Source organism: Pseudopipra pipra, chromosome 8 (assembly GCF_036250125.1).
Source record: "Pseudopipra pipra isolate bDixPip1 chromosome 8, bDixPip1.hap1, whole genome shotgun sequence".
NCBI classification, from domain to species: domain Eukaryota; kingdom Metazoa; phylum Chordata; class Aves; order Passeriformes; family Pipridae; genus Pseudopipra; species Pseudopipra pipra.
Window position 1 is genome coordinate 27,007,045 of NC_087556.1, and position 25,643 is coordinate 27,032,687.

At 49.3% G+C, this 25,643-nt stretch overlaps 1 protein-coding gene across 2 annotated transcripts in view; it reads left to right on the forward strand.

The window, feature by feature from the left end:
* Positions 1 to 5,183: 5,183 nt before the first annotated feature.
* Positions 5,184 to 25,643, forward strand: part of MXI1 (MAX interactor 1, dimerization protein) — a 57,259-nt gene continuing 36,799 nt past the window's right edge. The window contains exons 1-2 of one of the 2 annotated variants that reach the window (XM_064663275.1): positions 5,184 to 5,462; positions 16,492 to 16,624. In XM_064663275.1, the coding sequence (XP_064519345.1) occupies positions 5,279 to 5,462; positions 16,492 to 16,624 (317 nt within the window). In that variant the 5' untranslated portion in view covers positions 5,184 to 5,278. Of the gene's footprint in view, positions 5,463 to 15,341; positions 15,797 to 16,491; positions 16,625 to 25,643 lie in introns of those variants that run through there. The other variant, XM_064663276.1, reaches the window with a different exon arrangement.

Consider the following 25,643-nt stretch of genomic DNA (forward strand, 5'->3'; position numbering starts at 1 on the left):
CTGCAAACATCTACCTGCCCTACAGAAGGACGTGTGGCTCTGCTGCAAATCATGGTTCCATGTCCCACCTCAGGACCAGGAACAAGAGGCAACAATAGCAGGTGACAGCTGATGGCCTGGCAGGAGAGCCTGTAGCCAGTGCTGGGGAGAGCTACATGTACTAGTTATTGACTAGTGAAAGATGAAATCCAAGATTTCACTGACCTCGGTGCATCTCTCTGTGCGGGCAGATTTCTATACCCCAATCAAATCGTGCCTGGGTGAGGAGCAGGGCAACACCTGTCCTCACCAGTGGGCTGGGCCACTTGGCTGATCACAAAGAGTGATGCCAGTAACACATCTCCTCATATGGAGCTCACCTGCTAAACAAGCCCCTGCGGCTTGAGACACCATGGAGTTCCAAGTCCAAGGACTGATTTTTTTTGCAAACCATGTTGCAATGAAAAAACAAGCACCTGGATGCTTGGAAGCGAAAAGGTTGATATCAGAGCAGGAAAACAATTGCTGAAGAAGAAAATGCTCTTCCTTGTAGCCATGCTTCTTAGCAGGACTGGAGGCTTTCTGCTTCTCTGCTGCAACCTACAGCGTGTCCTAGTGAACGCAGTGGCACAGGAAAATCCACACACAGCAGTTGTTGGGGCACTGCTGGGCAACCCACTTGGGCACCCAAAAGGGCTGCAAGGGCTAACAGTGCCTACTAGAACCATCCTGGTTGCAGTAGCAGCTTCTTGGCTGGGGCTTGAGCTCATAAACTTCCCGGGTCCAACAGCAAAATCAAGCCTTTAGGAGTCACCCAGGATCCATCATAGATCTGCTCCCCCTCCAGGGTACAGCTGCTCCAGACCAGCTCTAGCCCATCATTACCACAACAACTGTTTCCTTAAAAAAAAAAAAAAAAAGATACGTGATAGCCCTCCAAACAATTTTTTAATATCTTGATGTCACTCTTGTGCAGTGAGAAATGCCTGCCCTTGGCAGACAGGCAGTGCAACTATCTCTTGGAAAATGGGTTCATCCTTCCAAAAGGGCAGCAGTAGCATTTAAAGGTAGATTAAATTTTATAAAAGGATTAAAATGGGAGGGAGAGCAGAGAGAGCAGGTGCTTCCAGGAGCCTTTGCAGACCAAAACCCAGGGTTGTCCTGGCCCCGACTTCTGTGAACCCTGCCAGGTCTGTCCAGGAGGTGATTTACACTGGTGCTGCCACTGGAACAAGCTGAACAGACAACACCTGCAATGTGGGGAAACAGCTGGTGTGTGTGATACCACCAGACCAAGGTCAAAATACAACCAACAAAGGGGACTAACAATTTGTGCTCAGAGTAGTACTTCTGTTTCCCAACAAGGGCACCACACACACACACACACACATGAGATGATTTCCACCACAGAGGAGAAGGGATGCTCACTCTCTAACCCATGGGTTTCTCATGGCAACCACTGGGCAGCTTTGCACCTTGCTGTGTTATGGAGCACTGCAAAATGAAAGCACTCCAGCAATTTTACCTCTGACCTGGCCCAATCCCCAAATGATAGCGTGGATATTTTTCCCACTTCCATGAGTGTGAATTTGTCAACAGCACTGTGGGCACCCAACCTCTGCTCCTCTGGGCCACGCTACCCTCACTGTGCCATGCTGTACCAAGGGCAGCGCATGGCCACAGGCTGCTGATAAAAGTTCCAGGGATCTCCCACTTGGTGAGTGATTCTTTGGCCATGTGCCTGGGAAGCAGAGGCCATGCTGAAGGTGTGGGTGGTGGGGCTGTGCCAGCAGCTCACCCCCTCCCACCCCATTTCCATGGACCCCTGGAATTCCACTTGGTGCCTCCACTTTTGTCCAAGAAGCAGCGCCACCATCACCTTCCAGAGAAAAAACTGACAGTGAGACTTCAGGGTAAGCTCAAAGGTTGAATGAAGTAAAAGAGAAGGCAAATAAAGAGAGCATGCCCTTAATTGGCTTGTATTTAGAAGGCTGTGGTGAATGAGAGTGCTGGACCATGGCTGCTGCACGTGTAGAGCTGCAAAACCTCCTCCCTTATCACTCCTTCTGTGTTGCCTCTCCAATCTGTGTGCTTTCCCCTGCCCACCCCTCTTTTTTTGTACTCCACAGTCCATATACCCTAAAAAAACCATTTCTCTTGAGCCAGTTCCCTTGGAATTTCTGCCCTTGGATCATTCCCTTGGAAATGCTGGTATCTCCCTACCCCATTCTCTAACAAATGTCATAACCCTCTGCGATCCCAGGAGCAGACAGCACAGGCAAGTGCTCTTGCACCTCCTGGCATCACCAATGGGTGAGAGCTGAGCTGGGCCTTGCCCCGACCTATGTCTGAGTACAAACCACACTGGACAAAGACCATACCTGGAGGTACCCAGGTGCAGCCTCCAACACTTCCCCAAGGACCCAACTATGTATGAACTCCAAGGATTCAGATGGGAAATACGATTTGGGGCTGCAAAGCACGAGGACAGCCAGGACAATTCAGTGCCCTGGAGGTGGTGGCCACGGATGGACATCCAGAGAAAAAAAGGTTAAAAGAAACAGAGCATCAAGGGGTCCAGGGCACAGGTCCCCCCAGACAGGGGCTCTAGGGCTGGTAACTGGGGCTCAAAGTAGACCAGACCCACCAAGGTTCTTGGGGCATCTGGGACATCCTGCAGCCTGGTCAGCCATGGCAGAGCTGCTCAAACCTTTTCAGGCTAAGCTGTTTGGGGAGACTTATAATTCAGAGTGCTCTTCTCTGTGGAAGTACCTTTAAAGAGAAATTATCCTGGAACTAAGCTAGAAGCAAAGGGAATAAAAATTATAATTATTCTGGCTTCAAACCTGGGATGTCACACTGGGAAAAGCAGTACTGCTACTAATGGCTGAATCACCACCAATTCATACAAAGCATTCCAAAAATCCCTTGAGAAGTGTTGTGCAGGTGCACAAGGAGGACCAAGAAATGCAGTAGGTAACAGAGGATGCTGCCATTAGGCATGGGATCTACAGTATGGACTCTGGATGGACATGCACATCCTCATTTGGGAGAGGGGCTGAGATTTTTAAATCATCTGATTTTTAGGCAATCTGATGCTGTTTGCTTCTGCTGCCTTTGGTGTGCTTTTAGTCATGACCTCTCATACTTTAAACGAAGGTCATGGAAAGCCTTTTCCCTGATGGTGAGCAGGCAGAGAGGTGCCCTCAGTGCTATGCTGAGCTGGACAACTGCTTGTGCCCAGGTTTCCAGTGGATGCAACCAGGACTGGTTAGAGCAGAATCTCACCCCTGTCTTGGTCCCTGCACAATTAGAAAGCCAAAGACTTTCTGACTGATGGTTTAATAGGAGTGCATGCTTGTAAAGCAGGAATCGTGTCTTATCTCAGCTTGTTAGTGAAGTTAATAAAAACTTTTTTAATCCTTCACTTGCCTGGATGTAGCTTATGGCTCAGCCTGGCTGTCACCTCCACCCCTGCTCTGATCAGCCTTTGCTTTTCCAGGTTAAATCCCTCTCTTCTGGATGGCCAGCCGCCTGTGTTGAGCACACCCCAACCCAGCAGCAGAGTGCTGTCCCACTCCACTCCCGGCACACCAGGCTCTGCCTTCTCTCCACTCTTCTCCAGGCCACAACTAAATCCAGCTGATGTTTCCTGCCCTTCCCCAGACCCATCAGCCCATTTCAGGCTGCCAAAAGCAGTGATGGGACTTTGGCATTGCTGATGTGGCAGCAGCCATGCGGTGCTGCTGGCATGGAGGTGCCATATGGCCATGAGAGAGGCTGGGTTGAGCCGCACGGAGAGTTGGCCCAGCCCCGGCACGTGCTGTGGGAAGGGCATGTGACTGATGAAATCCTGCAGCCATGCTTCCCAAAAATAGCCTGCTGGCCCCCAGCAATTGAGAGCCAGAGGGACTTCATTGCACGCGCTGCAGTCTGGGGCATCGTTCCCTCTCAGATGATTCAGTTCCCCGTGACACTGCGGGCTCCAGGTACCAATTAACACTTAGCAATACGGCATTTTTAGACGCCACCATGACCTCTCTTCTCTGCTTCCCTCCAGTGCTGATCTCTGGGAGGCCGACGAGCCCGGCGAGGCCCATGGAACCCCACAACAGCCAGGCTTGAGCAGGTCCCCACACCCCAGCACATCTCTGGGGCAATGCTTCACCCCGGCCGCTCCCACAGGGCTCCTCAATGGATCCAGACCAACCTGACCGGCCAGGCAGGAGCGGGATTTCCTGCTGCCAACATAGCTCCGTGGCTCAGGTGATGGAAGGGGAGCCAGGAGGGTGGCTTGCTGATGGCCTGGTGACAGTGCGGTCCACACCTACTCCCTCAAAATTCATGGACCTGAGATGGCAAATGACTTGTGGAAGTGCAAATCCTTGCCCTCCTCCTTGGCCTGTGTGAGGTCCTGTGCTCTCTCCCCAGGGTGCACATGCTCTTTCTCACCTGCCTGACTGCAAAACAAGGGGAAAACAAGGATATGCCCCAAACACAGTGTGCTCGGCCCTGACTCCAGGTCTGCAAGGATGGACAAGGGCAAGGGCTAGGCTGGTGCATTTGTTGCCTGCTCTCTGCCTTTGATTTGCTTTGGAAAAAAAAAAAATTAGTTGCTTTTGGAGTCTGAACCCAGACAGGGCTTTCTGGGGGGGACTGCTCAATAGAGGAGGAGTAGTTTGACATTAAACCGCTTGTGCTTCATGCCGAGGAGCCCCTTTGGAGTTCGGGGCTGTGCCTGCAGTGCTGGCCCCATCTCACCCAGGGCTGGGTTCAGCATAGGCTGTCACCCTGGGTTCCCCAGCAGGGACAGACCCTCAGGCAGTGGCGGGAGGTGAGACGGGGTGACAACAGGCCTGGCTGTGCCTCTGTGTCCCGGGTGCGGGCGCAGCCGGACCCTCCCACCTCCCCGGCTACACCGACACCGCCAGTGACACCCGGGGGCGCGGGGCCACCTCCGCCGGCGCCCCTTTCCAGGGGTCACTCCGGGCTGCGGGGCTGCAGGACATCCCGGGGCTGCTGCGGGGCGACCCTCCGCTCCCCCCGCGCCGGTCCCAGCCCGGCCCGGCCCCGCGGCCGCCCCCCCGCGCCGGGCGCGGCGCAGCCGGCGGCGCTCGCACTCCGCAGGCGCGGCCGGGCCGGGCCGCCCCGCCGGGGCGCGGGGGGGGCGGGACGGCGGCGGCCCGTGGGGCGACACAGCGGCGGCAGCGCTGGGACCGCGGCGGCCGCCGGGCTCGCCGGCACACGGGCGGACGGACGGACGGACGGACGGACAGACGGACGGGGAGGCGACGGGGCGATGGGCAAGCGCGGCCGGCCGCGGAGGGAGCCGCGGGGCGAGGGGGCGGCCGGCGGGGCCCGGTGCCCCCTCGGGGACATCTGCAACACGAGCCCCGCGGCAGGCATGGACACCTTCCTGTACAACGTGCAGGTGCTGCTGGAGGCCGCCAGCTACCTGGAGCGGATCGAGAAGGAGAATAAAAGTAAGTGCGGGCTGGCGGCCGTGACCGCGGCGCGGGAGGGGGGGGGAGGCAATCAAGGGGAAGGAAAAATAATAACCCAAACTTTAGGCTGGCTGCAGGGGCCGGGAGCGCAGTGACAAAGGGCCGGCCTGCACCCCCCGCGGCAGAGACGTGCGTGCGACCTCCCCCCGTCACTGGGGACACGGGGCCCGGGGGGAAAGTTTGGGATGGAGAGCGGAGCGGGACGGCGCGGGGAGGGGGGGGCGCATCGCCGCTTCTCGGGGAGAGCGGGCTCGGCGGGGGCACCGAGAGGGACTGGGGGGGGCGACGGCCCCCGCGCGGACACGGGGCCGGTGGCGGAGCCGGAGCGGCGGGGGAGGAGGCGATGACACGTCCCCGCTCCCCCCGCCGGGGCATGGGCAGAGTCACGTAGGCAAGTGGCAGCGCTCGCCAGGTAGCCGGCGGGGAGGGGAGGGCAGGGCACAGCAGTGCAGGGCAGGGCTAGCGCCCGCTGCGGGGTGCTGGCCAGCGGCGCCGCTAGCCTCTCGCTCCGCGGGTGCGGAGCGGGGATGCGCGTAGCCTGCGGCTTTTCCCCCGCGGAGCGGGCTCCCCGAGCGGGGCCGCGGGCTGCTGGGAGCGGCGGCACCGCGAGCAACAAGGGCATTATGAACAAAGGGGCGGCCGTGTCCCGTGGCGGAGCGGGGCGCGGGCGCGGAGCCCGGCGGAGCGCTCAGTCCGCACTCCCCGCACACCCGCGGCGCCCGCCCCGCCCCCGCGGGTGGACACATGGCTCGCACATGGAGCCAGCGCGCCGCGCTCATTGGCCGTCGCCGCCCCGGGGGCGGGGCCGCGCTGCCCCTTCGGCCAATGAGCGGCGCCGGGGTCCCCCGTGTGACGTCACGCGTTGCCGAGCGGAGCGGGGCCGTGCGGGGGGGCGCGGGGCCGGTGCGGGGGGGGCTCGGCCCGAGGGCTCCGGGGATCTGCGGGCCAGGGGGTGCTACATGCGGAACCCACCGGGAACCCTGGGCTCCGCTCCGCCACCGCCGGCCTGCCCTTGTTTTCATCGGGATTCTCTGTTATTCTTTGTTTTAGGCTTTATTTTGATATTTTTTTAATTTTATACTTTTTTTTTAATTCAGTTTTTTTACTCTTTGATTTTTCCTCTGTCCTCCCCGGTTTTATGTTTTTAGGTTTCTTGGGCGTTTTTTCCCCCCCGTTTTTCCTCCTCTTCGTGGAGCGTGTGCTGCGTTTTCTTTTCCGTTTAAGTTTACAAAGGGATCAGCGAGTCCCTCACCGCGTGTCTCCATCGCTCCATCACCCTCCCCTCGCCGCTCATCCCCTATGGCAGCTATAGGTCCCGTGCAGGTGACGATATAGGGTGCCCTTGTTCTGCGGGAGCAGCTGCGTGCACGCAGGCTTCCAGGGAAAGGGATTCCACTGCGGAGAAGCAGCTCTGCCACTAAAGCTGCAGCCGAAAGCCCTTGTTCTTTGCTCGCCCGGAACAAATCCAGGCTGCTTTTCTGTTTTTGAAAGTTGAATTATTATCAGGGTAGGATTTTTTTTTCTCATGTGCTCATTGTTGTTTCGTAATGAATCTGCAAAGCCAAGTGTCTGAGGAGCTGAGCTGCACCGCGGCCAGCGGCTGCGAGCAAGGAAATGACAGGAGACACCAGCCAGAATTGGGTTTGCCTGTGAAAACAGCAGCACCCCTGGTTTGGAAATCGAGTGTGAGACCACTGGTTTGGGTTTGTTGTTTTTCTCTTGTTGTGACAAAATCATGGGGTTTTTTTCAGGGGAGGGGAGGATAGAGTTTTTCTTGCTGTTGAGATGGGTAGTATCTGATCTTTTATATGTTCCATTTAAAAAATGCATCATATTATGCAGTTCCTTGTTTGGAACTGGAAAATGAGCAGGACAGAAGGATACAGCATTTTTTATTGCCAGATTTTGAAAAGAGGTGTTTGCATCCAAACAAATCCATTCCTGAGCACTTGTTTTCACCGTTTCATTAGTAACCATCATGGTCATAATAGTGGAAATCATCATTTTTGTTAGGCAATTCTGCAAAACCTTTCAATATTTTAATTTGCAATTAGGACATTTTAGGTTGAAAAGTCCCATTTAACCGAAGGTTCAGCTATCGAACGTGCTGTTCAGAACGTGATCGTCATAAACCAGGCAGCTTTTACGTGTTGCTCCCAAACAAAGAAAAATGCTGCTGGGATTGGAAAACAATCTCTGAGCGTTACTGGCCCTGTCTAAACTAAGGAACAGCTGCAGAAGCGGGAGGGTTGTATCCTAACGTATATACATTGCCTTGCTGGGAGGAGATTTGCATGCGGAGCTCAGGTTATTGCACCACGAGAATGCTGTGGCCTTTCATCTGCCAGTGCAGGAGTGATTGCTCAGTGCAGCCCGTTCTGGCAGCCTGGCAGAGACCTTGGCAATGGCTGGTCACTCCTCACTACAGCCTCTGACCTAGCAATTAGCAATAACAGGGAAGACTGGCTCAAAAAAGTTTGGTGATGGAGACTGCCAAATTCAGTTGCAGTCAGACTTGGTGCTCACCTGCTTCCTGCAGGATGCCCAGGTCATTTGACCACGGTGTTACGCAGGGCTGTAATGAGCTATTTTGGTGTTACTCCCATCAGGAAGGTGGCTGAGTCACAGCCCTGTTGTGCCAGGTGCTGTACACACAGGGGAGTGACAGTGCCCTGCCCCAAGGAAATGCAGTCTTAAAAAAATAGAGGTGACAGGTAGATGTTTGTCTCCTCCTGGCCAGGATGGGTGACAGGAACAGAGCTGGGTAAAGCAGCAGGATGCTGGTTGGGATCAGCATCACAGATGCATGGAAGCTGAAGGGCTTCAGCAGCCAAAGGAAGGAACTTAAGGAAGGGTTATGACTGGTTGAGCTCAAGTGGTTTTCCATGTAGTTTTCCAGTTTCTGATAAACCACACTCCGTGTCCTCATTTGTTCTTCCAGGCCTTTGCTGGCTGTGCCACGTTATTCACCTTTTCAAGACACTGTCCCCAGCAAGAGTGGATACTCTTTCGTAGAGGGGTCCCCTGAGAGAAGGACACAACCTCATCTCTTGTGGATCCAAACTCTTGTATATCCCAGAGTGTGCATGTCACACCTCCTGTGGTAGAGGAGCTTTTCAGCCCTTTTCAGCCCCCAAAGCCACACCAGTTTCCCACCCCTGCTTGCAGGTCAGTAGTGCAAGGCGGGCAGCGGAGATTTTCATGTCTAGGGCAAGATTTTCAGATAAGGCAGGAATTTCCTGCCAGCTTGATGCCCAGGGAGAAATAAGGAGATGATTATGATTTTTTTTTACATTTATAGGTTCCATGTCCCATCATCCTGGTGGTGAATAGTAGCATAGGGGCCATAGGTTGTCTGGATGGCGTGGAAACAGAACCGCCAGGCAGAGAGCCATGGAGCAGGGTGGGATGTACTGTCAGGGCTATGGCAGGGAAGGCTGTGCTTCAGGAGTGGCCTTTCAGCACCAGCAGTGAAACCACCCTTGTGGTATTTGCTTACCTTTTTAAAAAATTGGAATAAAAATTACTTGTATTACAGTATGGTGACAGGGAAGATTAGAGTATCAGACTCCTTGGAAAAAATGGAGTATTTTAGCTACTGAAATATAACTGAATTATTTTTCCACTTGAACCTCTGGAAATAAGTAACAGTGCTGCCTGCCTGCTTGCTGCAGTTCTCATGGCGAGACCACAAAACCCAATCCCAACACACCTTGCCAGCTGACATGTATGGGTTTCCAAATGACCTGTTTCTAGAAATTTAAGCTTGGTATCTAAGGAATAGAAACGTCACATGAAAAAAATTCCAGTGGCTGTTTCCAGAAATGAAAGTTGTGCTCAGGGCAGCTCTGTTGGTGTATCTGTAACCTCTGCAAATGCTACTTCATGAATAAGCATGGCTGGAAATGTAGCAGCTGAAATGCTGGAGTTTGGAAGATGTTTTTAGAGGGATCTGGAGTAAACTCAGCTGAAGTTTAGTACGTGCCAAGCCACCCCTTTGTGTGTGTAGACTCACGTTTTTGTCAATAGTAGTTGCGTAAACATGTGATGAATCCTTGGGATGTGATGACTTATCTGTAATAGACATGGTGTGTAATACATACTGATCTCACTGCAGATACAGACCTGTGTTGCCATATCCTCTTCCAAAAGCATGAAGGCAATCAACTCACTGTAACAGGGGTGACAAGTTCACAAGTCTAATAGAGATGTGCATGCATGGGACAGTAGACTTTAGCCCCTCGCAGGAGACAGCTAGGTCTGCTTCAAGTGCTGGCTATGTTTATTGATCTTCTGACCAGGAATAACAAATGGGTGACCTTAGATTTGTCTTTTGCTCCTGAATAATTCTCTCTAAAGGAGAGGAAAACTGAACCTCGAGGGTGAGTCAACGGTATCTTCATCATGTGGCTTCTTCCATTGTTTATGTGCTGTTTAGGGTCATTTTTTGACAAGCCAAAGAAATATCAGAAACCTCTAATTAGTGGAGGGCAGAAGAAGCTGAGACTGCCTTTGGTCTATGTGCAGCGCTCCTATTGAATTAATGAGAGCTGAACATGTGGCTCAAGGTCAGTGTAGATGGTCTTGGATCTCACAGTGATGTGATATATGGAGCAGTACAGGGCCCCTTTATTTATATATTTTTCATCCAGCTCACAATAAACCCCTTTCATTCCTCCTAGTTCATGACCTGGCCACGGTGATTCATGTTTTAGCCACTTCCAGGTTGGGTTATTTTGACTCAGGCTGTTTGGACCTCAGCTTAAAATTCAGAAGGAAGCCACAGCAGGAGAAATGATAGGGCAGAGGTAAAACCATGGGACTGTGCCAGAAGTGCTGCTGAGAACTGATCATATCCCATGTCAGCAGAGCATCCTGAGAGCCAGCAGAGAAGCACCTTCTGCCACTGGCTGAAGAACCCTACCTTCTTATTTAGCTAAAAGACTCCATCCTGTGTATGATATATTTTTGTTCTTATGGGAAGCCCCCTTAATTTTGCAGCTGGATCAGTTAAGTGACTGAATCAAGTCACAGAGTGAGTCACTGACTCAGTATAAATTGGGGCACAACACAGGTCTGAAAACAGCCGCACATCTCCTGGAGAGAAGGAGCAAGTAGCCCAAGAGCCACCAGACCTGTGGCTTTTACTTTATTGATTGGCAGAGCTTAATCTTTGAATCTGAGTGAGAAATACAGCGTGCGCTTTATTCCTGTCCAAACTCTTGGATATCCAGGTGGTTTGGTTCTGAGCCATGTCTATCCTCACTGGTGGATGGGTTCCAGATACCAGTGGGAGTGCTGAAAGGGATTATCTGATGCCTTGTGAAAGAAGGAAGCTCCCAGATGAGAAATGAGGCCACATCCTATAGGCAGTGTGGGGCCATTAGTGAAGGTATTGCAAGCCTTGGAAGGGTGTTGAGTAGGTGGGACTTGGGATGTCTCCAGTCCACTGCTGCAAGTCCTCTGATGCTGAGCCATTATAGTCATGAGTATAAGAATAGAGACCTGGTTGTTAACACTATGTGCTGATAGGTGGGATATTCAGATGTTGTTCCCCTCACTTGAGAAGCAGGAATTTTATGGATCTGCTGTCCCCAGAAATTTGGGGAATCAGTGAATCTTTGCACTGCTTTGAGAGCACCAGAAAATGGATTCTACTGGTGATTTCTGTTCATGCCTTGATTGCAGGATTGTTAGGTTTCAAGCTTTGAAAACAATATTAAGGGCTTGCAGGGTTTTTGTGAAGGTGGGTAAAGGAAGCTCTTGTGACTGTTGCCATCTTTATGTTCTTCTCAGAGGGTGCAAAGAGATGGGGATAGGAGGGTTTTAGGAAAAGCCAACGGAGGGATGGGAAACAAGGCAGTTCAGCCAAAGGGATTGCCCTTATTGAAAATAACTTCCAAAGCAAAGCATTGTGTTATTTCTAAGGTTTGTGTTCAAAGCGGAGGGTTGGGCATCTTGATTCATGAGACGTGTTCCTGTTCTACCTCTGGCTTAGGGTGTGTCTTCATATGAGCAATTATGCTGCTTATACCTCAGTTTCCCTTCCTGCAGAGTGGAAAGAAAATAGCTAAAATCATTTCAGTTTTGAGAAGCCTAAAACATTACTTTCTGGAAAGCTCTTAGAAAATTTCCCTGATGGAAGATGTTAGTTTAATGCAAGTGATGACGATGTTGGTAAAAAACAGATCACATCTGTTGTACTTGATGAAAATAGTACAGCAGCATTTCAGATGTAAATATTAATTGATTTCTGCACTGCAGATTTCTTCTTGGATATTTAAATTATTGCTAAGGAGGAGGGAAAGGCTATCAGGGAGATTAACAAATCCATTATTAAGGCTGGAAATGGAGGGTTGCCGAAGTGCCATTTAATAAAATGTAAAAAGCCCCTTTCTAAAGGGCGAAGCAGCAGAACACACAATGAAAGTGAATCACAGCTGCCAGAAGGGATGCCAAGCAGCAAGCACTTATAATCAGAAAACTGTACTTACAGATCATTCGGAGCCACTAAATTAAATGATCTCATTCTCCCCTAAAATACTCTTCCCTTAGCTCCTCCCCCTTGTTGCCTGTGGATTGCTCCACCACATTTAAAATCTGACTTTGGGGGCTTTTTGGTCAGCAGTTGAATAGCATTGGGCCTCTTCGTGCTATTCACTTTCCACCCACTTTTGTTTCTGTCACATACAGCTCTGGCATTTTGCAGGCTGACCTGCCCACACGAGCACTTGGGATGGCAACTGAAAGATTTTGCAGATCTGCTGTGGCCGCACGGCTGGCTTGCCTCCTCTTTGGGGCTCTTTCTTTGGGAAGATGTCTCACAGTTTATTCTCAAATTTGTCTTTGTTTCATACATTTTTTTTTTCTAATTGGACATTGTTTACTTCAGAAACAAAGACTTGGAAGCTGAGCTGAAGTGTAAATGCAAGAGCTGATCCTACATCATTTCACGCAGAACTGATCCTACCGTTGCTTCATTTCAGAGCTTCATTTCAGAGCTGTACACACAGACCCCGTGTGTATCAGGGTCCCCCTCCTTCACACTGTTATTTTGTATATAGAACTTCATGAGGCTGACACTTGGATATGCTTCTAACCTACCCCTACGGTTTCCACCCATGGCTTTCCCTATGTAATCCCTAGAGTGGCACTACATATCTCCAAATGTGCCATCAGAAAAGCTAGTGGCAGTGGATGCTGACAACAGCCTGTTTTGCAGTGATTGTGGGGCTTCATCGTGAGTTTGGGGGTTGGAGTTGTGGGGTTTGTTTGTTTTTTAATGTTTAGCATTGCTAATCCTGAGAGGCAAATGGCTCTGTGGTTTTGAAAGCAGGTTAGAGGCAGCACAGCTAGAGCCCAGAAATGCTCTTGTGTTAACTTCACTGTTGCAGAGAGGTCTGTGCACCTGTGTCCTTTTCGCTAGTCCAAGATCATATAAGTAGTCCCAAAGACTGCTTAAATTTGGAATTTTCCATGTGCTTTTAACAATCTGCTCTATGGGCAGTTTCCAGTGTAGAAACAAGAGATGGGGAGAGAGAGTACTTCCTTCCCTGAGTTCTTCCCCAGACAAAAGCCAGTCTTTACACATGCTGTGGTCTGGCTGGGTGTAGGTATGTGAGTAGAGGCTGGGGCTAGGAGTCCGAGTGAGGGCTGGGGCTGGCTTTCCCACAGAGCAGAAGACAGAGGTATGTCCCTGGAGGTGTCCCAGCTTCCTTTATTCCTCAACTATCCCATCTTAAGAGAAACAAAACAAACCAACCCCTAGAGATTCAGAGATGAAAAGGTCTGTGTAAGAACTGAATAGTGGTATTATTTTTACCTCCATCAGCTGCAAGCCTGCAGTTTTCTGAGGAAACCTCAGAAATGGTGAATCAGCGAAATGTGTTTAAAGAAAAGTTAGCTACCCTGAATCCACTTTTTTCAGGCCTTCTCAAGTTGAATGCTGCCAACTCCTGCAACTTCATCATGAGTCTCCTGATAGTTTGTGCTCTGCCTAAAGCCCTTGCACACATCACTAATTGACAATCTCTGCTTTTCTGGTTTTTTTTTCAAGGTACTTCTCCATCTCCCATTCTGATGAGGAATGCTTGCAAATGTAATCAGTCATAGCCTAAAGGTTCAGGCCCATGAAAATAATCCCAGTTAAAACTACAAAACAGTCTTTGGAGGGTTTCTAAGTCGGGATCAGTTTGAGACTCAGATTTTTACTATGAATGTTCTGATTCTAATTTTGAATGTTCTCTGATCAGGTCCTTTTTGAGTAAGTCAAATATTTTAGAGACTGGTATCATACAATTAAATGTTAACAGCTTTTTAAGCTCCATTACAGCTAATGATGAAGTTGGTAAAATTCAGTCCCAGAATTGATCTGAGGATTTTTACCTGTATGAAAATCAGGATGTAAATATGTTATTAAAATGCTGAAAAGAGTGATCATATTGGCAGGTGTAAGTGTGACAGAATTCATTAAAATGTTGAGATGGTCACTGTTGTTACTTGTTAATGTGCTGCTTCAAGTAGAGTGAGATTGCTGCCTGTGGTATCGCTTGTCTGTGCTCTCAAAGGGCTGTGTTCACACTTAAAAATGGGTCTTGCTCCTCAGCCTCCCATCAGAAACACTGTTTCAGCCACTCCAGGTGGGAATTCCCTGAGCCTAGCACCTTGTCTTTAGTTACATCTCCACAGGTAAGATGTGGAAAGCTCCCACCCTGTGGAACATGCAGTTTTATCTTTTGTAGCCTCTCTGCTTCATCCTTGCCATAGGCAGTTCCACGTGTGGAAAGCCTGGGTGTTTGTAGGAGAGGGATGAAGTGGCTGCTGAAGTCGTGCACTCTAGGCAACTGCTGCCTTGCCCCCAGTTTGTTGGTGGATTGTGAAGCTCTGGCCTGCAGGCTGCTGTGGTGTGCCAGCGGCTGCTGCCCACTGATGGCTTCTCCAGGTGGTTGTGGCCCAGGAGGAAGCCACCGTTTACAGCTGGGCATACAGACTGTGAACCATGTGTGGCTCTGGTACACTGGGAACTGCAAGTTGGCAGTGAGGAAGGGAGGGAGGACAGGGCAAACCACCACCTCCTCAGCGCCTGGGTGGGCATGGAGCCATCACCTGGAGTGCTGTGTCCAGTTCTGGGCTCTTCAGTACAAGAGAGACATGGAGCTCCTGGAGCAGCATCAGCAAAGGGCTACAAAGTTGATCAAGGGCCTGGAGCATCTATGAGGCATGGCTAAGGGAGCTGGGTCTGTTCAGCCTCGAGAAGAGATGATTGAAATGGGACCTCATCCATGTATTTAAGGGAGAATGTGAAGAGAATGGAGCTGGACTCTTCTCAGTGGTGCTGAGCAATAGGACAAGAGGCAATGGGCAGAAACTGACGCACAGGAAGTTCACCTGAATATGAGGAAGAACTTCTTTACTGTGCGGGTGACTGTGCACCAGAACAGGTTGCCCAGAGAGGTGATGGAGTCTCCCACACTGGAGATATTGCAGAACCATCTGGACACAATCCTGTGCCACGTGCTGTAGGATAACCCTGCTTGAGCAGGGCGGTTGGACCAGATGCCCCACCAGGTTGGCCTCTTCCAACCTGACCCATTCTGTGACTCTCTGACCTCAGACCACCACCTCGGGGTCTGGGTAGGCGCGGAGCCCTCACCTGAGGCGTGAGGGCACACAGCCATCACCCCGGGAGGTTCATGTGCGTGTCGATGCCCCCACACGCTCCGCCGGTCCCTGGGTGCTCCCGGGAACTGCATTTCCCAGCCCGCCCCGCTCCGCCCCGCCCGCCGTGAGCGCCGGGCAGAGGTAAACAAAGTGCTGCGCGGCGGCGGGCGGGGCGGCGGCCGGAGGGGCCGGTCCCGCCGCGGGGCTGCCTGGCCGGAGCGGACCGGGGGGTGGGATCCCGGCGGGGCCGGGGCTGGGGGTAAATCTGGGCTGGTGGCGAGGGCAGAGCCCGGGGCGGGCGGTGGGCACGGGGCAGGGTCAGGGATAGCGCTCGCCGCGCTGCCGCCCCGGGCGGGAGCATCCCGGAGCGGGTCCTTCCTCCGGCATTTCCTCGCGTGTTCCCCTTGCCACCCCTCGCCCTCCCAGGATAGCCGCCCCCCCGGGACGGTGTGACGAGGCCCGGGCACTGGGCAGAGACGGCGATCCCCGGCGCCTCCCCGCCGCAGCCGCCCCCGTCTCCATCGGGGGAGCCGGGAGCGTGGGGGCGGAGGGCGGCCCGGGGCGGCGGAGCCCCCCGGCCATGGAGCAGGTCCAGATGATCAACATCCAGCGGCTGCTGGAGGCGGCCGAGTATCTGGAGCGAAGGGAGAGAGGTAATGGGGGGAGGATGGGTGCTGGGTGACAGCGCTCCGTGAGGGGAATAGGGTTGGGGTCGGATCCCCACGGAGGGGGGAGAGTGACCCCGGAATAGGGATCGGAGCGAGTGTTTTGCTGGCGGAATGGTGCTAAATCCCCAGCAGGGAAGGGTTGGATGAGGGATAAGACTGACGGGTCCTCTTGGAGGTGGTGGATGAGGTGGAATGTTTTTGCAGAGTGGGGGAGATTGAGGTGGATGCGATTTCTGGAAAGAAAAGGGGAGATTGGTGTGAAAGTTTTCCACTGGGCAGGAAGAATGGTGGTGGGTGGCTCTGGCTCAGCAGAGACGTTGATGGCACAGTGAAATATACCTGGTTTGCTCGGTTCAGATAGCTTGGCCAGGAGGAGGGAGATAAGGCACTCTCTGGACTGTCATGGGGGTTTTTTTGATGTTTTCAGTACTTGAGTGGTGGTGTCTTTTCTCCAGGTTTGGCAGAGAAAAGACACCTTCCCCCTTTTCTCCACCTCCCAGTCCACTTCCCTGTGAATATATCATCAGTCATTTCCCTGAGCTTGTTGTGGTTAAGGTCCTCCCCAGCTAGGCCAATGGGTTAGTGTTGAGTCCTGCCTGCTGACTTTTTTTTTTTCTTTTTTTTTTTTTTCTTTTTTCTTTTTTTTTTTTTAAATGCCCTGCCTGTTGATTTTCTTGCAGAGTGCGAACATGGCTATGCCTCGACCTTCCCCTCAGTTCCAAGCCCTGGACTACAAGACCCAAAGCCCACGCGGAGGCTGAGCCGGGCAAGGAAACACAGCGGCAGTGGTGGCATTGCAAGTCTTGCCAACAGGTATGAGGTGGGCAGGGCAGCACAGGGGACAGGCTGGCAGGGAGGGGGAAGCTGGAGAAGAAAGCTGGAGGCAGTGGAGAGAAACTTACTCTCTGGGGAAAATGAGAAGAATCTGAACACAGGGGAATTCAGAGCCGGGACACACAAGTACAGCATCCATTCTGGATCCACAGGGCTGAGAGCAAAGGGGACACAGGGGATCTGTGTCTGAAGTGACACAGCCAGCTGACGCTGTGCCAAGGCTCAGGTGCTGCAGAGGGAAGGGGGGATAAGGGGATCGGTCCATAGGGTTTAGGGAGGAGGAATGCAATAGCTATTCCTATTATATACAGCTGATATCTTTCCAACAAAGTCACTGCTTTTAAGGGATAGCGTGTGTGCAGCCTGGGTGCTTTGGGATTGTAATGACAGGCATGATTCAAAGCTAGAAAATGTTTTGAAATGGATCCCCTACAACAAATGGGAGAGAGGGAGATGACTGGCTGCTATGTACAACATGTTAAAAATTCAGTTCAGGAAAATGAAGCTGTCTTTCACTCTGCCTTACAGGGCAGTGGGATTTCCCAGTTTTTGATAGCTTGGTAATTGTAGAACTCTGTGTTTTTTAAATCTATAAGAGGCAACAGGATTAAGATTACCACTTGGTGCTTTGGTTGGGTCTGCCTCTTCCCTCTCATTCTTGTTCTTATTTTTGTTTGCTCCCTTCTCTAGAATTGTTTAGACCTTGTTGAGACCTTCTGGGATAGAGAAACTTTAGAAATGTAAAGTATGGTTTTGAAAAGGCATTTGCAAGCTTGCTTTTACTGCAGCAAGGCCCGTGCAATCCATAAAATGGTGGCAGGTGGCTCAGGTGATTAAAGCTTTCTTAAGGCCATTGGGAAGGACCTGTAAAGGCCTAAGGGAAAGGTGCCTTTGCTTGCAGAGATTCTGCTTCGACAGCATTTGATAATAAAGGTTGTTTGAAGTGATGTTAGGACACCTTGCTGTGGGAAAGTTTTCTTCATCAGGATCAGCATATCTTGAGGTCTTTGTATGCTGAATGTTTGTATTTGCTTCCCTACTTCATCCAGTCTCTCCTGCTTTCAAGGTAGTTGTAGCCCTTTACTGTTTATCATGAACCAAAGTCCCCAATCTTTTGACTTTGTGTTGGAAAATGATGGCAAATGCTGAATTGAGGTCTGTATTTTTCCCTCTAGGTTTCCCACATACTATTTTTCCATCCCACACCTCTTTGTCTCAAAGGCCTTTGTCATGGCAACCTGCCCTTCTCCAGAGGAGGACTGGAAGCACATCCCCCTCAGGAACTCCTTAGCACTGAATCCAGCAGCCTGTAGGCTGGAGAGGGATGCAGAGTACTCCCTGTCCCTGGGGCCAGGGTGCTCAGCGGGCCCTGCCAGCACAGAGCCCCAGGCACAGCTCTCCTGGGGCAGCTCTGTGCTGACACCAGCCCATGGGGCCCTTGAGCCTGACAGGCTGAATGTGTTGATGTGGGGGGAAAGGCAACAGAGAAGCAGAAAAGACACTTTCTAGTCTTATTTCACACCTTCTTTATACAAGCAATACTGAGACCAAATTGAATCTTTGGAGTAAGTGTGTTATCCAGAGTGCTGCCTCCTGTGCTGGTTTCAGCCTCAGGGAGTGACCAGCGTCAGGTCTGCTCAAGGCAGAGACCAGAATGGGTCTTTTGGGGAGCTCAGACCTTACATGCACAGTTGGAAATAGAAGTTTCTTATAGCACAAGTCGTAGCAGCTTGCATGTGCTGTAGGAGATGGCAGGCCTTCCAGATGGCTGAAGTGCTGGAAAGTGACAACTGTGAAGTTTAGGGTGCCTCCAAATTCACTGCAGTGTCTTTTGTGTGATGCTGAGTATAGCATCAGCCTTGTTTAAGGAAGGCTCTGTATCATCCCTTCCTGTTAAAATCAAAGGAGCAATTCAGTAAGTTCTGCCTTGTTGAGTTGAAATGGACTTTGAATTAAATATCAAGTCCTTGATGAGGAACAAAACTTACATTTCATGCGTGGACAAGAGATTTTCTTGGATTGCTTTTGTCTAAAAATGTTTAATTAGTGTAGAGAAATTATGCATTTAGATCTCATGCAGATCTTGTCATTTAACAGCCTCCTGTAAAAATGTTTCTCAAGCAAGCTTGACAAAGCACTGTTGGTATCTTTTTTTTTTCTTTATTTATACATTTTACAAATTGACATGTGTACACTGTTGCTGGTCTTTATTGAACCGAATAATCCATGATTTTGTGGTGCAGGGTATTTACAGAGCCTAGATGCTCTTTTGATTCATAGTTTAAATCCAAGTATTTTCCTTCATCATTTGCAGCCCAGACATGACAGCCATTTCCTCCCAACAGGCTCTGTGCTGTCATGGCACAAACACCCAGAAAGTTCTGAGGAAGGGGCAGCCCAACTCTGGGTGGCGATGGTGGAGCAAATCTTATTCTTACAGAACTATGATGGTCTCCCACTCCCAGCAAAATAGTTCTTTTCTACCCCAAACAAGGGTGTGCAGATAAGAGGGAAAACATTGCTTCACGATTTCTAATTCAGATGCTGCATTTTTAAACAAGGATGTTGTGGCTCAGGTTCTCTTTTCCTTTGCTTGTCTCAGTTGTACAACCAACAGCATGGAGATTGCTGCAAAGGAGTTCCCCTCTGCAATCCTTGTTACCTACATGTATGTGTAGTGTTTTGCATGGGCATTTGAAAGCCCTAGTGTTGCATACTGTGACTTAAAACCTGAATATATTTAAAAATACAGTTTTGCTTTGGTCAGGGAAATTTAGGTATGGAAAATTACACACCTTTGGAAAATATGTGGAGAATCAAAGTCATTGTGACTTGGCATACATAATAACAAGGGAAAGTTTTCTTTAAAAAAAACTCTGCTTAACACATAGCTAAAAGCAAAAAACCAAGCCAATCAATTAGCCAACCTGTATTAAATTAGAATTTAATTTTGCCTCTACTTTAATTTGCTCTTGACAAAAGTATCTTCTGGTTTTTGGAATGGGATGAAAAATAAGCCGAGATTTGTTACAGCATGTAGTATCACTTATTTAATGTCAGTTTCTTCTGAAGATGTTTCTGAGACTGAAGCTGAATTCTTAAAACTTGCTAGAGAAGTTAAGTATGCTGGGAGTACCGTTCTGTGGGTACATTAACTTGAATTCAATGTCACTGGAAACTGCTCTAATAGACCCAATTATTTGAAAAGGTCATTATAGTTAGTTAGGATTAGCCTGGTTTGATATTTATACATTTTGGAAAATAATTGAAAGGACTTTTTAATCAGTTTAAATCATTGTATCAGCAGGATATAAAATAAACAGCAGGGATGCTAAATGATTTTTTTTCCCCCAAAATACCATCAGTTTAATGAAGTTAAGATTTATAATGAAATCTGAAATTACGTTACAATATTAAGTCGTCATTTGTGTTTTGTTTTTATTTTGGCTCTCAGGCATGTAGAAAAGCCTGTTATTTTTTGGTCTGATCCTGGGGAAATGCCAAGCACCCTCCCAGCAGCACTAGGAGCCCTCAGCTCTCCCAGGAGGCCCATGTTGTTACGGGCACTCAAAGAATCTATTGCTCAGTTCCATGGAGGAGGGTTTGATCTCTGTCCAGTTTCTTTTTCCTTTCATTTTCCTCTCTTCCCATTGTCCTCCCTTGTGTCTGAGGCCACTTCCCAAGGGCCTTTCAGACATCTACAGTCTGGTAGCAGCTTGCCTGCAGAGCTTGGAGTCAGCAGCTGTAATGAGTATGGTGAGGCATTTTGGACATGGTGTCTTGAAAATCTGGGTGCCTGGGTTGCTTTGCCCTTCTGAGTATTCTGCTGATGCAGCTCCTCATGTTCTCTGTCATTGCACTCTCCTCTGCCCCCTTTGAAACTTCTTCCGTATGCTTCTAAATCTCATCACTTGCTTTTGTGCTGAACCTTCTGTGTTGCCCTCTACTCTCACATCCTTTGAAACTGTCTTTTGAGGGCAGATATGGGGGCTGCACCATTGAAACCTTCAGGTATTCTTGACTTTAACCTTAATTTGCTCGGAGTGTCCCTGAGCAAGGAGTGGGGGGCAGGTGGGTGGGTGTGCATTAGGTACCTCGTGTGCCTTAGGCAGTGGCTTCATGCAGCACAGGTTCACAAACTGAAGCACAGGTTCACAGAAGCTGAAAGGATGTGGCATGTGTAGCTGCAAGTCAACCTTGGCTGTCTGGTGCACTAGAAAGCTTGATTTACCACAACAGCAGTGCTGTGCAGCTGTACCTTGCTGTGCAGGGGAGGAGTAGGGGGGTTGGTGAACACTGCACAGTTTTAATATATGATATTTCTTCTGTCAAAGGAGGTTCCCTCCCTCCTCCCCCTGCCCCCTCATTGTGCTGCTGACTGAGTACCTGGCAATTTTCAGTCCTTCCTACAGCCTCTGGAGTTAGGACAGTGCTGTAATTATGATTTTATTGGGGGAGAGGGTGTGCAGGTGGCTGAGTGGTTTGCCTGTCTTGTGTAAGAAATTCCAGAAAGAGCAAAATGCAGTGTCAGCTTGTCTTGGTCTACTTTCCTGCACAAAGCCTCTACCCCCTTTCTTCACGTCCCAGAGAACTGGTCTCTGAGACTTTTTGTTGACAGCTGTCCTGCTTCCTAGGCTCTATCAGTTGTTACTTGTTTCTGGATGATACTTTGTTTATTTGCTTGTGAGTTGTTTGGTTTTGGGGATTTTTTTTTAATCATCTCGCACTGGATCACACCTTACTCCACAGCTAGTGGGAGCTAAGTTTGACTGGCTGTGTGTAGGTGGGTTAGAATCTGGCCCTTGTGTAATATGGTGGGGAGAGAGGCTGCTTTCTGCCTCAAGCCTTGTAGTGCCAGGGAGCTCTATTCATGGCTCAGGACTTGGCTTTGCTTCGTAGAGTACAAATCCACACGTGTAAAGCAGAGAATGGATGAGATTTGCTGTACTGTGTTTTGAGTTACGCCTCACTTTGATAATGTACAAACAATGTAATTACTATCTGGAATCTTCATGCTGCTGTTGAAATTTTCTCTAGAAATACTTGGAAACAGGGTCTTGCTTCCCTTGTAGAGAGGATACATGAACATGCTAGTTAATTTTTTAAGAAAAGAAAACTGAACAAGGCTGAGCTGTTAAGGATTGTTTCTCTGTTAGAGGTGTTGAGGGAGACTGGCCAACAATATTGAGTATAGTTAGGTATGTGCATGACTTCTTTTTGGGAAAGCATAATGACAGTTTAAGTGTTAGACTGGGAAACTGGATTGCTGGTATGTGCACGAGAGGCAGATCACCCCATGTTCAAATCCTACCATCTTGGCAGGTTTGTACTGGCGTACAGGTGGTCGGAGCAGGCTGGCAGGTATGATTGTTCTTGGATAACTCTGTTTGGCTTCAGCACATCCAATCTGCCCATTAGTTGTAATTTGCCCCAGTGCAATCTGCAGGTGTAGACAAGCAAGTCCTGGTGGTGCTGGGGTTTCTGAACCTGCTGGCACTACATTGTGCCTCTCCTTGTCTCTACTGTTCTACATCAGAAGCCGAGGTCCTGCCATGATTTGGGAAATAAAAAAAATACCCCATGGAGGTGAGCTTTTGTATGCAGTGTCTTCTCAGTGATGCTTGGCTTTGCAGTACAACTGGCAGGTTATCAGGGAAAACACAGAAAGTGAGGGTGAACCCAGCAAATGGCATGAGAAGCATAAACCCCACTCCCTGGTGAGGAATGAGGCCTCCAAAAGTGCTAGAGCTGACGTAGCAGTTTCCATGGGGGAACCCACTGTGTTCCTCTTTGTCACTCTGTTTATTTTATACCCCTCCAAGGGAGATGATCCTGCAGAGCTACAGTTCCTGATTTCCTTTGTGTATTAGTAATATAGCCATGCACTGGGAGATCTGTGTGACAGGGAGTCTATGCTAAACCCATGATTCTGAGCTGAATTTATACTTTGATACCTTTAGTAGGTGTAGAATGTAATTTTTGATCTTTTTAGACTACTCAAGTTGTGCAAAGAGGCCTTTGTGTAAACTAGAAGTAGGCCCAGCTGTTGGTGTTACCTGCAGCTCAGCTGTAATACACTGCTGCACCAGCTGTGTGCCGTGAAGTGCTGCTATCTGTGGCTGAACAGTCATGGTCCCTTTGTCCTCCCAGATTTGGGGGAATCCTTACAGGAGTGTGCTATTTTGCAGCAGTGGGGTTAGTCAGGGCTCATGCTGTTGATGTTGCAGCACTGTGCCCAGGTGGAGCTCTGCTGCAGCTGCCGTGGGCTGATTTGCATCACTGATCACAGTGCTCTTGAGATGGTAAGAAACTTCAGATTTCAGCTCATAAGGTCTTTTGAAATGTGAAGGTTGTTAGCCCCAGCTCCTAGAGAAATTTGGTGTCCTGGCATGGTGGGGAGGATATTTGGGCCAAACCTCGTCATCTGTTCCTCTCATTTTCTCTTCTCATTATATTCAGTGTACCAGCAGTTCTCTGGTTTAAGTAGTATTCCTGTCGGATGTTTTGGGGTTTTCCCCTCTTGCCGCATTTATACCCTTTTTATATCTTCTCTGTGTAATGCCTCATCCATAACACATGCAGGAGTTTATCCTTCATGGTTTTGTTTGACCTGACCTGGTCCTTTGCTTGGTAGTGAATCAGTTGTCACCTGTATTGTTGTTTCCATCTGCTCCCCCGTTTGTAGGTAAGTCTGACTTTCCTTTCTCACTGCTGATTGAGCTTTCAAATCCATTTCTCTTTCTGACCCAAACAGACCAGTCAATGTCCTGCTGCTGAGTTAATTGTCTTGCTTGTTGGAGTTCCTGCTGTTCATCATCTCCTGATCCCCCCTGACAAACTTCTGCCCAAATTCAAAGACTGGCTTCTATTTGTTCTCCTCTCGAGTGTGTTGGCTTCTATTCCCTACCTCCTTTGAACCAACAAAGATAGGATTTGTTTTTGTTGACTTATTTTGGGCTCTCTTGATCAGAGGTTGTGGTTCTCTGGGGCTGTGCACTTGGCTGGCCTTTGCCTGGATCTCTTCTCTATGAGACACTGCCTTGTTGATCAGCTCAGAGGGAACAGGCCTGCTTTTTCCATCCTGCTGGATATATTCCCATCTCTCTTTTCTATGCTCCCTACTGTACTTTCATTCTTTTCATTCTGTGATATAGAAGTGATTTCACTTCAGTTCTGTTGCTTTATGAATCCAGTTTGAAGTAGCCTAGATGATTTCCAACATTGTCTTAATTACTTGTTTATGCTTTGCTGCTTGCTCTGTGACGAGCAGGCATGTGGACTGAGAGCAGTTCTTTTGCCTCAGTTTTGATTAAAGTTCCTCTGCATAAAATAGTTGATTGTTTTCTGAAGGCTTTTCATTTATCTCCTTCCATCTGTTACACCATCAATAAGGGAGAAGTTATGGGAAGGGACAAATGACATTAGGATTGCTGTTGAGACTATTACTCCAGTGGTCATTGTCCAGGTGCTTGGGCAGCTGTAAGGAATGTGTTGGCATGGTAAGGTAACGTGGCACCAGTTCTAGTTTGCCTCTAACAGGCTACAAACTGCAGCAGTTCATGAACTGCTTCACGAGTAGTTTGGCCATCTGGGAACTGTGGGAAGTAGCCACCTCACTGCCTTCATATTAGTTGCTGCTGCTTGTGAGCCAGAACTGTAAGAGCAGGAGAAATTGGAACTCTTCCATTTTCCTCAGCCTTCCTTTTTCACAGATCTCCCAGGTGCTGGATGAGCATGTCTCTGTTGACAGGACATAACCCCAGACAACAGGACATTTGGGTTCTCTTCCTGCTTTTCTTACAGTCTGTAAGACTGTAAATCTTTGTGCCTCAGTTTCCCTAGTACAATGTGTAGCTAACAGTAATGTTAATGTATTTTCCTGTTTTCCAGTGTGTTTCCCCTGCCTTCATCTCCAGACACAGTGTTGCAGCAGTATAGCTGTAACATGAGAGATAACTAATAAGTCTAAATAGAAGTGAAGAAAGTCTGGCCTGGCCCACAGCCATACAAATGCCATCAGTTCCTTTTCAAACAAAGTGTGTTTCAGTCAGGTGGCGTTTACACAAAAAGCCTCATTTTCCCCAGTGCATCTGAAGGCAGTTTCTTTAGGGCAGAAGATGTGTGTTGCAGAGAAGTACATGCTCCCCAAACAGACTGCTGCACTGCAGAGGACATTGCTAAGGCTATTTCTGGAAATGACCATCTTCCTCAAAAGGGTAATGTTATGTGTGGGAAGAAGCGTGGTACAGGGCAAAGGGCTGGCATGCTGGGTCTTTGGATCGTTTCCTGAGTCTGCTGCTGTAAGGCTGCAAGATCTGGGCACGTCAGATGACCTACATGGGTCCTACCATCTGTACATTATATGGTTCCCACCATCTGTACATTGGGGTAATATGCACACTTTTCTAATCCTGTTTTCAGGAAGCAGAATAGATGGTTTGGAGTTTGTGACTGTTTGAAAGAAGATGAGACTTAGGATCCTAAGTTTTCCAGGTAGAGTTGAAAATTGCATCCTGTGTCTTCATTCTCTTTCTGTGAATCACTGTGATCTCTCTGCCATGCAGGTGCCAGCAGCTTTGACACTGGTTCTGGTGTGGCCATGGCAGAGACCGAGTCCCTGACCATGCAGTAAGACTCATAGAGCCTGCTGGAAGTCAGCGGGACAGGGACCACATGGAGCTTTCTGCAGTGTTAGACCTTACCCTGCTTTTTAATACACTTGAATAATGGACAGCAAAAATTTTGTTAGCAGAGATATTAAGGTGTTGGCAGAGGATGGATGAAGCAAGTGCTTCATCCTATGTCAGGAACTCATTTTGCTTTGAATGATCTGTTTATGATGATTGTGTAGGGAGATTGTCCTTCCCACTTGGGAGAGACCTGGGGGACAATGCATACCTGACATTAGTGTGAAGAAGTGTCTGTATTTTGCTGCCCTCATTCTGTGTCATGCTCTTCCTTGTTCATGGGGAAGCTTGGAGGTACCATGGTGAAACCT